Below are 11,641 nucleotides of genomic sequence, written 5' to 3'. Positions count from 1 at the left end.
GTGAAATGGAGTGGGATAATTCAGGATCAGCAGGGAGAGACAGCTGTCACCAATCACTCAGACAACAGTCTACAAAACCTGAGACTCATCTTTAGGTTACTTTACTGCTTTATATCATTACCATGTACCATGCTACCGTTGCTCGACCTTTAAGTACGACTGAATGCCTCACAATGTCTTTTCATTATCAGGGATAAGAGATTAAATCTAAATCTCTTAATATATTCTGCTTCTGTTCACATTCTTCAGCGTAGTCTTGCTTTGATGCATGGGGAGTTTATTTTTATCTCCTAATTTGGTTTAAGCCTGTAAAATCCTCTGATGTGAATCTTTTTAATATCATCTAATGGTGTCTTTTCTATCTAGATTTAATATCCACTGCCTCCTGTATAAATGACTCTGTTGACAGTTTCCTTTTTATTTTTTTCCTGTTTTTATACTTACTGATTTTATGAAAATAATTAGTCCGGATGTTTAATCTCTATTTTTGTTCTGTATTGTCTCTGTAATTTGCTGGATGTTTTTGTGATCGATTAACTGAGAATAAAATTGAATGAACTAATTCATTAATTGCTGCCTCAGGGCCTCGTTAAATTCCGTTTTTATTATTTATTTCTGTTCTGTTCTACATTCATTAGTAGCTTCCTTTGGCATATGTAAAATAGATTTCAACTATTACTGTTTGTATAGACTTGGTGAATCAATATTTGGTGTATTACTTTACCAGCTGTAGTGTTTACATACACCATTTACATACATCAATCTAATATTGTATAAGTCTCCCTTGTGTCTCTAAAAACAGTTGTGACTCATCAGAGAATGGACATGGGTCTTCTGAGGGCGTCCTGTGGAGTCTGGTAACAGGATGTTATTATTGGGGGCCTTTAGGTCCTATGGGTTGAGAGGAGGGGTCTCTATGGATCATCCCACAGATACTGATCAGTTTGGGATCTAGTGAATTTGGAGGCCAGGCCAACACCTTGTGTACTTTTTTGTGCATTTGAGTTGTTTCTAAGCCGTTTTGTGTCAGGCTGCATCCTGCTGGTGATGGCTGCTGCCATCAAGGAGTGTCATTGCCATGGGGTGGGGGTGTCTGGTCTAGTCTGGGTGGGTGCTACATGTCTAGTAAGTTACATCCACATGAATTTTTTATTTTTTTTTTAACAAATTGTAGACAGAAAACTGCGTTTTGAAAATAGTTGAAAGCATTATGACTGTTTTTGCATTTGAAGGTTTGAATATTCGCTCTGCATCACTGAAGATTTTTTTAATGTCGAAATGACGTTACTTTTTCAGCAAAAAGAGTAAAAAATTAAGAGTGGAAGAGGAATGGTTTAAAAAAATTAGCATGACATCACACTCACATAGCCAGAGATTAGGACTGCAGGGTTTTGACTGTATTCTTCACTTTATTCTTGCTGCAGTGTGATGACTACACAGGCGCTGTGCTCTGTTCAGCTCTAAATGCCCCGTCCTCTGGTGCACAGTTAGGCGGCTATTTCTCCCCGCCTGGCCTCCATGTATCAGACAGCCAAAAATTTTGGCTGGGGCTCCTCAGCAGCTCCTTTCAAAACTGCAGGGCTCTGGGACATCTGCAATGCAGAAGTCTATATATAGCATTGGAGTTACAGGGAGAGAGAGGGAGGGAGAGAGAGGCACAAAGAGACAGAAGTGTGAAGGGAGACAGAGACGGAGGGAAACAATGAATTAAACGAGTGATCACTGAACTGGAGATGTGCTGACAGAAAACATTCAGCTGTTCTCTTAATTCAATTTTCTGTCTTTTACCTGCAAGTTTTTCAGGACAATTGGCAGCTGTGAGACACTTGTTTTACTTAAGAAAACCCCCGAACCACCAACCCACTGTCTACTCAGGTTGTCAACGACACTGATGAGTTTGTTTAATAGTGCTACAGAATGTAACTCACTTAAAAGGGGAAATGTAATTACATGCTTGTGGCAACAGGAACAGGGAAGTGTGGTGTTAAACGCTGAGGTTCAGTATTTATTGCTTTATCTGGAAGGCTCTCAGGAGATCAGTGGAGGAGGAGGAGGAGGAGGAGGAGGAGGAGGAGGAGGAGAGCGGTTCAATTATGCATGCACCTCCACAACAGCAGAATCTGCTGACAGCAGAGTTCGGCACGCACCCAGCAGCAGCAGCACGGCCAAATCAAGGACGTCTCCACGCTCCGGCCAGTGATCCAGAAGCCTGCAGGGCTGCTGTGGGATTGATCGGGCTCCTGAATTTTCAATAAATCTGCCCTCTGACACACTCCCTGTCTGCATCTGCACGACAGAGGTCCATGCTGAGTCATAACTCTCCTTGTGTCACCAAGGCAAGGAGAGGTGAACATCAGTCATGATGTGTTCAGAAAGAAGAGAGAGCAGCCAGGACTTTACTCACAAGCTTTTCAAAGCATCAAACAGTAACTTTAGGTTAAATTCCTTGTTATCTGCATTGATTCTCAGTTATGGAAGAGTTCAGAACATTTAAGATATTGTAGACTCTAACTAGTCTGGCTGTTTGTTTGTGTAGCTTATTTCCATCGTTTCAGTCACAATAACATCTGCTGGACATAGCTTCATATTTACAGTGCCTATGACAAGGGTTTGCCCAATGGGGTGTTTTCCCCTTTTATTGCTTGTACATCGATTAACCATTTATAGGGCACTCACTGAAATACTTGGAAGTTCTAAATTTCAACCCCAGCATGTTATTGTAGAGCCTCACAAGACTTTTTACTTTTGTGAAAAATTTCAGAATTTCTGATTTTCATGGAGAAAAATCAAGATTAATGAATTTAACATATATGGTTCCTTGCCTCTAAGTGGTAAACAAATGTATTTAGACCATTAGAACGTAAGTGCTGATTCAGGCATGAGCGATAACCACATGCTTCTAAACCTCACTGAGAGGCACAGGGACGCAATTTAAAATGTGTGCTGAAATGACCAAATGTGATTCCTTGCCCCATAAAGGGTTAAATTAAATATTCACCTCCTTTAAGTCAGTGTTTAGCAGGTGCACCTTTGACAACAATCTCAGCACTGAGTGTGTGGCTAGGTCTTAGACACTTTTTTAGTCCATTCTTCTTTGCAAAGCTGCTCAAGCTCTGTCAGGTTGCATGGGTTGACGGGGTGAATAAAGTCCAGCCACAAATTCTCTGTTAGTTTGTGGTCTGGGCTTTGACTCGGCTGCTCCACCTGGTTGTCTTTAACCCAAGTCTGTGTGCATTTGGCTGTATATGCTTCAGGTACTTGTCTTAAATCTGCTCCAAAGGCATAGCTCTCTCATTGACTTGCTACAATTATTTTACTATCTACTTTTTCAAGCATCCCATGAGAAGCATTTCCACTGCATGATGCTGGCACCTCCCTGCGTCACAGTGGAAATGTAGAAAAAGATTTTTGTACATTTTTTGTCAGAAAAAAAAAAAAATAATTATATTCACTATGATTCACTTCTAAAAGCAATAAAAGTTGGTTCCTTGTAAAAGCAAATTTAACAAAAACTTTCGCTATGTGGTTCACACAATTACTCAGTCATGTAGTTTTGACATTTGGAAAATAACTTAAGATACAGATACAAAGACACAGGTATGTGAGAAACAAGAAATATGCTGAAAGATAAACTAGACAGTACGCAGACAGTGATATATTACCACTGTTCTCTGTTTCAAATAGCGTCTAATTTAGCCTCCCATTGATTGTCTCAGTGAAGGCGCATCACAATTTCCTTTCCTGAAACTCACATGAGCTCTCTTTCATTGAACGCTGGAGTCAGAAATGTCGCTCCGTTGGCCCCTGCTTTCCTGACACTGGTATTGATTGTCACTTAGCGCTGATAATGTTTTTGCCGCTGTGCTGATTCTCCCTCCCACACACACACTCAGACAGGGAGTAGTCTGTCAGCTGGGAAACAAACAGTCTCAGGTTGTGATGAAGTTCTTGCCAGTGATAGCTCCTGGTGGGCCAGTGTCGTCCATCTTAGCCGGCGTCATCTTTTACCTCTGAATGCAGACAGGGGTGAGCTAATAGGAGTACCCATCCTGAGAGTTTCACCCCTCTTCAGGCACTGAATGCAGACTAAAGGATAAGAAGGCTGCAGGCAGAGTCTTTGTGTGGATGAACACTTTTAATAAAAGATAATGTCATTTAATCTCTTTTAATTGCATCCCACCCCCAGTTATTGAGTCATGTTGCCATGTAGTTTTTAAACAAGAGCATAAACTATATTTTACGACCGAGGGTTAAACTGTAAGACTATCACACATAACAGTATGACCGCCTTCCTAATATTGTGTAGGTCTCCCTTGTGCCTCCAAAACAGCTGTGTCGGTGGTTTTAATATTCTGCCTGGTCGGTGCATGTTCCAATTAGAGTCAAACAAAGGAAAGCACGTCGGTTTAGGCATAAGTTTTGAAAGCAGCTCATACGTTGTCTCAAATGAGTTGAGATTTCAGCTGAAATGTCAAAAGCACTCACCAGTCTGACAAGATGCAAATGTTAAAAATAGTTTCAGTGTTGTTTGAAGCTTAAAAAATGTCAGATAAAGAACGAGCAGTGGAAATACCTTTAATACAGGAATTGTAAACTAATGTGATCTAAGTTGAATAGTGCAAACTGAAAGCAAATCAATCTGTGATATAATTCAAGTATCTTGAACCTTAAAATAAAAACCTTTAAAGTAGTAGGTAGGCAGGTTTAGGTATGGACATACATGTAAAAAGGGGATTATGTCAATAATAAATAAAGCTTTCATTTTTATTTTTTATCTTCATGTCAGAGTCACCTTGTTCTTCAAAGATCATCACTATCATAGTTTATCACTTCCAACAACCTTTCCACCTGAATAATTTGTCCCCATCAGCTTTTTCTAACACAGATAGATTGAATACCCAGTTTTGCACTGAATTCATTTGAAATTCAAGCTCCACGCCTCTAGACCCTGGTTTATCTGAACATTTCCTATTTTGCAGGTAAAATTTACTCAGATAAATTAAATACTGTTCCATTTCACTGCTGTTTAAAGCACAAGACAATTATAATAATCATCAGTTATATATGTTCATGGTACACTAGTGAAAAGAAACTGTCCTGCTCTAAATCTTCATGAAGGTTATGGTATTCATTTTCATTTAGGAGGCTGCAGTTTGTTGTACTATTGAATTGTATTGTGTGGTACAATAACAGGAACACTTTGGTGTTTTTAATCCAGTTTAACAGCACCACAATCTACATTGTCCAAAGTGGTCATACTCTTAACCTTTGTGACTCTGTTTCAACATAAACTGAACATTAGAACCATCATGAAGGAGGATTGAATGTGTTCATGTAGCTTAAATAATGAACTAGCGAGTGTAATTCTTTGTGCGACATTAGCCTTTATTCAGTCCTGAAAGAAATCAATGTGGCTTGACTTGCAACCATTAAAAAGATTTCGTTAAAGTGAAGACAGGGAAGCAGCAAGTGTTTGGTTAATAAATGTCTTTATTTGGCTTTGAGAGGAATATCACTGCATGAGATAGCAGCACGTACAGTCACAGTTGTATAGCAGAACGGTCTGGTGTGTGTCAGAACTCCTCGGCCTCCTCAGACACATGTGAGATGCAGGTGAAAACATGTTTTATTTTAACTGTTGATTATGGTTAAGGCAAGTTTTTTTGTTTTTTTTAATTGAACACACAACAAGCAAAAATCTATCCCATCCAGCAGATATTCAAGCTCTGAGAGTCAGGCCATGCATTCATGCCCGTTGGTTGATTCATTTGTCATAAAACCAAGGCCAGGGGGAGAAGATGATGAACGACAGTGATTGGAAAAAAAAAAAAAAAAAACAATCAGGGCAAAGTGTCAGAAGAGGTTAGGGGGAAAATAGCCCTTATATGTGACTCTGTACCATATAACCATGAACCCAGCAGCATCTGCCCCACCTGCCACACGCAGTCTGAACTGAGGGCCGTCAGTGTCACCTTCAGCTGGCAGACTCTGACAGCGACACTCACCTTCTCCTAGCTTCCTGTTTCCAGCTCTATGAAACAAAAGCACCACAACATCTATGCGGGGAGAAAGAAAACAGGTTGGTTTCACCCGTAAATCAAGACATGTGAGATAAGTGACGAATGAATCAATCAAAGAGGGGATAATATATTCCCAAAATATATATAGCAGCGATTTAAACTCTACATTTTTTCATTCCCAAAGATGCACTTCCTCGAGGAGAAGCTGCAGCACTTCTCATTTCTGACATCTGACAATACCGCCCACTCTCTCAATACATTTGTATGTACAGTTCGTATGACACTGCAGAAAATTAAACAGGGACGTAATGAAGGACTAAGTGCGCAACAGTGGAAAGGAGTGGAAGCATTCACCTGCTGTGCTAAATGTGTGGATGTACCCCGAGTTCAGACGGAAGCAGTTTCTCCGCTACATTCCTGCTTAGCAAGCTGACATTCAGGAGTGAGCTGGTGGAGCTTTGTTCAGTGGTAATGTGTTTACCTTCAGGACTACCCAACTTTTATATGTAAAAATCAAATAGCACCTTAAAAGTTGGACTGGCTGTTTCTCATGCCCAAGGATCTGTGCATTTATCTTAAAAGTCTGTGTGCTGACAAAATCCCTACTTTCAAGATTGTGTTTGCTGTTACAGTGGCTATTGATCGTCAATGGCACATTTATTGTTGCTCATATGAAGAAGAAACATTTCTTTTCCAACGTCATTGGACTTTTGTGGCGTCATGCTAGTTTTCTGTGCTCCTCTCTGCACTGCTGAGCAGAGTATGGAAATAACTGATATTCTTCTGCTGCCCACTCTGTTCCTCTCTAAAGCTCCCTCTCTGCCTAATAGCGCTCGAACAGATCACTTCTGACTTCCAGAGCAAACAGAGACAGAAATACTCGGAAGGTGTGACGCAACCGGAGTGTGCAGAGTTGTGTGTGTGTGTGTGTGTGTGTGTGTGACACAGAGATGTTGTGAACAGAGACCAGATCCATGAGTGACTGGTGGGATGTGGAATGAGTTTAATGAAGATGACGAACATGACACGAGCAGTTTAGCTCTTGCTGTTCTTCCCGGTGGGGCTCTCCTTCTTCTTCTCTTTCTCCTCCTTCTCTTTCGGCTTCTCCTCCTCTTCCTCCTCCTCCTCCTCTCCCTCTCCTTCTCCCTCTCCCTCCTCCTCACCCTCCTCCTGGTCATCTCCCTCCTCTCCCTCCTCTCCCTCGTCTCCCTCCTCTCCCTCCTCCTCTCCCTCCTCCTCCTCTTTCTCCTCCTCCTCAGCCTCTTCTTCCTCCTCTTCGGGTTTGGCTCCGGACCTCCTGTATGCTCCGAGGGTGTAGGTGCGGGCCGACATGTAGGAGAAGCCGGGGTAGCCGGACTGGACCATGGCGCCGCCCACAGAGCTCAGGCGACACTCCTCGCCTTCCAGCAGCTTCCTGCACAGACGGAGACACAGAGAGTGGTGTCACCTCCTATTCTGGTTGTGTTACTTTAATTATCTCACCCTGTCTCTCAAGAGGGATCTAATGTCACTATCAGTGGCAGCACCACTGCTGTTGTGGCGTGTTTGCGGAGATCGTTGTTATCGCATTTGCTGTGTCAGACCGTTATACAGTTTCACCTCGAATCACTCCCCCTTATATGGGTCGCTACGAATGGACGGTCTTCTCCGTTTCATAACCACATTCTGGGACATATTACTGTGTGGATGTAGTTAGGAGTTGTCAAGCCTGGATCAAACTGGATCAAACTGGAATGGGGCTGTTTTGAATTATGTGTCTTAAACTAGGCCACTAGACGCCCCACAAGAGTTCTATAAAAAAAAACAGCCTCAAAGAAAAGCTGGAGCGGATCTGAAGCTCTCTAAAAAATATTAAAAGTTGTTAAAAGGCTTATGGCAGAGACTGTGACATTTTGCGTGTATTTGCGTGTCTTATATATGAAGCTTGATTAAATCCAGCAGAGTGGTTCCTGTTATGTTGTCTAGTGTAACACACCTGTAGGCAGCAATCTCAATGTCCAGCGCCATCTTGACATTCAACAGGTCCTGGTATTCACGCAGGTGACGGGACATTTCTCCCTTGGTGCTACGCAGGGCAGCCTCCAGCTGCTGGATGGTATCCTGCACAGAGACACAAAATTGATTAGAAACAACAACTCATTAGCCAACTTTTGTCCTCATTTTTGTTTTAGTTTTTGCTTCGGGCTCTTACCCTGGCTGGGTCTCCCTAGCATCAAAACGTCAAAAAGTACAAAACCTCCCTACCCCATATCAGTTGCGTACCTGCATCTCTCCGATTTCATTATTATGGCGATCCTCCATCTCAGCAATCTGCCTCTCCAGGGCTTCGTTGTGGCCCCTGAGGGCTTCGATCTCCAAGGTGCGAGCCTGCACCTGCCTGCGGTACTCACTCAGCTCCTCTTTTGAGTGCTTGATGGCATCCTGGTTGCGGGCGGCGGCCTCGGTCACATTGGCAAACTTGGAGCGGTACCAGTCCTCAGCCTGGGCCTGGTTCCTGGCAGACAGGTTCTCATACTGGGCCCGGATGTCCTTCAGGGCAGCAGCCAGGTCAGGCTTGGCCATGTCCATCTCCACTGACACCTGGATGCAAAAATAACAGCACTGACGTTTTAATATGAGTAACTGTTATGAATGAAGTCGCACACAAAAGTTACCTGTAAATAAAAGAAATGAGGTTTAAAATGTGAGTGTGTTTAGAAGTGAGAGTACATTTAGAAAACTGCAGATTTCTCCACTGTCCAAATGTGTAATTATACAGTTTTTATGTGTTGTTAAGACCTCATCTGAGTTCACAATGTTCATTAAATGACAACATCAAAATGGCCTGTATAAAAAGACAAAATATGTCTGGGGACGTTTGTGACTGACAAGATTTAAAGGAACTGGTTTTAAACGTTGGCAGAAGTTGTTGAATTCCAGGTGTCTTAATTATGGCTACATTCCACTCAGGGGTGGTCTTGTTTTTGAGCAGTGTGTTCCACTGAGACACTTATTGGGACTGAGCCATCATAAACACAGATGTGGTTTTCCTGCTGTAACGAGTCAAATATTCTGCCAATAAGCAGGATGGCATTTTTTCTTTATAAGTTTCAAAGATATCAAGCAAAAAAAAAAAAAAAAAAAAAAACTGAGTGCATACAACAATTACATGCATGCATGGTTTGCAGGTGAACGCTGCCCTCTCAGGGTTTTTCTGTGCTGCGGTTACAGTGACACATGCATAAATGTATACGGCGAGTAGCGTGTCGATGAGCTGAGTTGCAGTCCAGTGAAGTGGACTGCTGCAGGACTGATGAATCGACTGCTGACTCAGGCGCCTCCGCTGGGGGGAAGCTTTGCTGTCAATAGCTTGCATGGCAGTAATATTCCCAGCAGAGCAGCTTAGAAACCCTAGAGAAATCTACCCGGCAACATCACTGCGTGACTTAACACCACTGCACATCCGCTTAAATGTTGCAGTGAAGTTTGGAGCCTGCATCGTGAGATCCCTCAGAAATAAAACTCGGAGTAACTCGAGGAGCTTCAATATTTGTACACAAATCGATTTTATTAATGGCATCGTTGGCGAAAACTACTCGCTCAGGGCGGGACATAAACTTTATTTATATATATATTTTTTTTAGTTAAATTTCCTTTTATTTCCACTGTTGTGTCGTTAAGGGCTTTAGCTGCTTGAAATGCATACAAAGCATGTGGTGGTGTGGGCTCCCCTGGGACGACCACACCCCTGGATTATGCGCTATTTCTCCGCATTTTCCTCTCCCCTCTGCCCTCCCCTCCTCGCCCCCATCAGCATCACCTCAAATGGAGGATCTTAGAGCACTTTAACTTTCTAACGAAACTGCAGGCTGCTAATAGTATTTATTTATTTATTATTATTTTTTTATCTGAAGCAGCACCCCAGTAATAGACCGTAATGCTCATATAATATTCCAGTGGATAACTTTGTCATTCTACACAAAAAGGCATCGACGTCCACTACTATCAAAATAAATAAATAAATACATATACAAACTCCGTTAGTCTTTAAAGTTTTTAAGTTTGCACGGGGGCGTGACGGGACACTGCAGGTAGGCTCCGCAGGAGCCCGTTACTTATGAGAGGAGGAGGGAGGGACAGCGCGTGGTGCTGAAACGGAACTGCAGTGCCATCAATTTTCCAGTGCGCAGTGCTCAGACTGGGAAGGACGCAGCAAGGCGAACACAAAACACTGCAACTAAACTTTATATTATTATACTAACTAAAACTTATTAATAGCTACCGAAAACCTATATATATTTTGTAAACAGTACTCCGTGGACCTGGATATTGGATTGAATGTTATAGTCTGTTAAAACCATAAAGGAAATTATAATGACAATGGGCTGATAAGTTGAGTATGATAGGCAAACGAATTCAGGAGTATTATTATGTTTCTGATAATATGACTTTTAAAAGTGGGGGTGGAATAATGCTCATAAATCTGACAAGTGGACCTGACTCACTGGTACCAACTGTGAGCCTGTGCGCGTCAGAGCCGTGTGGGACACGTACCTGTGTGGCCTGCAGGGACGTCTGCAGCTCCTGCAGCTCCTCTTCGTGAACTTTCCTGAGGAATGCGATCTCGTCGAGCAGCGACTCCACTTTCTTCTCCAGCTCCAGGCGCGCCAAGGTGGCGTCGTCCACATCCTTCCGGTAGCCCTTCAGGGTGTTCTCCGCCTCCTCGCGCAGCCTGCTCTCCTCGTCCAGCTTCTCCCGCACGCGCTCCAGCGTGTCGTTCATCTGCACGCAGTCCAGGTGCATCTGGCTCTTCTCGTGCGTCATCTCCTCCACACGCGCCCGCAGCTCGCGGATCTCCTGCTCGTAGAGCTCGTGCAGGCGCGAGGGCTCGCTGTGGCGCTGCCGCAGCAGCGTCACCTCCGCCTCCAGAACTTTGTTCTGCTGCTCCAGGTTGTGCACCTTCTCAATGAAGGACACGAAGCGGTCGTTGAGGCCCTGCAGCTGCTCCTTCTCGTTGGTGCGGATGATCTTGAGCTCGTTGGTGACCGCGGTGGACTGCGTCAGGTCCATAGAGGACTCCTGCATGGAGGAAAAGACGCGGCCGGGCGCCGTCGTCCTGCGGTAGGTGGTGGAGGACACCACGGAGGGGGACCCATAAGTGCGGTGGCTGCTGCGGTATCCCGCAGAGTGCAGGCGGGACGGGCTGCCGCTTCCCAGACCCACGTTACGACCGGACCGGGGGGCATCTCCGAAGATCTTCCGATAGGAGCTGCTGCTGTAGATGTCACTGGAGTAACTCATGTTTCCTTAAGTTTGGTGGAGTCCGGCCGGTGCCTCTGCTCTGTACGGGATAGAGAAAGAGTGTGTGGAGTTCAGGAGTGAGGGTGAGTGTATGTGAGAGAGAGAGAAAGTGAGATGCGAGTGATGTCTGGCCAGGACAGGTGCTTTTATAGCGAGGGAGCCGGCGCATCATTTGACGCAGTGACAACAGAAGATGAGGGGAAACCTGCAAGCTTTAGCAGAAAGCCTCCACCCTCTGGGGAGACACGAATTCACTCATGCAGCTCCGCTTTTCTGCCCTGTAGCTCAGGCGTCACCATCTACAACTATGTTTGAAGTGACATTTTATACATTAGACGCGG

General features: G+C 43.8%; 1 protein-coding gene across 1 annotated transcript; it reads right to left on the bottom strand.

The window, feature by feature from the left end:
- Positions 1-5,472: 5,472 nt before the first annotated feature.
- zgc:65851 (uncharacterized protein LOC321113 homolog) lies at positions 5,473-11,439 on the bottom strand. The gene is made up of 4 exons (XM_047592198.1): positions 10,554-11,439; positions 8,283-8,600; positions 7,996-8,120; positions 5,473-7,434 (listed from the first exon to the last, which is right to left on the bottom strand). Exons 1-4 carry the CDS (start codon positions 11,298-11,300, stop codon positions 7,056-7,058), a joined length of 1,569 nt encoding a protein of 522 aa, XP_047448154.1. The 5' UTR covers positions 11,301-11,439; the 3' UTR covers positions 5,473-7,055.
- Between the last annotated feature and the right edge of the window lie 202 nt (positions 11,440-11,641).

This window comes from Mugil cephalus, chromosome 8, assembly GCF_022458985.1.
Source record: "Mugil cephalus isolate CIBA_MC_2020 chromosome 8, CIBA_Mcephalus_1.1, whole genome shotgun sequence".
NCBI classification, from domain to species: Eukaryota; Metazoa; Chordata; class Actinopteri; order Mugiliformes; family Mugilidae; genus Mugil; species Mugil cephalus.
The sequence above is the reverse complement of the archived record's forward strand: the minus strand, read 5'-3'. Positions and strand labels throughout refer to the sequence as shown.

Coding starts and splice junctions, on each gene's coding strand:
- zgc:65851 (XM_047592198.1), bottom strand. CDS start 11,300: ATGAGTTACTCCAGTGACATCTACAGCAGCAGCTCCTATCGGAAGATC. Junction 8,601..10,553: donor CGTCCCTGCAGGCCACACAG/GTACGTGTCCCA, acceptor TTTTGCATCCAG/GTGTCAGTGGAGATGGACAT. Junction 7,435..7,995: donor ATTGAGATTGCTGCCTACAG/GTGTGTTACACT, acceptor CCGTCTGTGCAG/GAAGCTGCTGGAAGGCGAGG.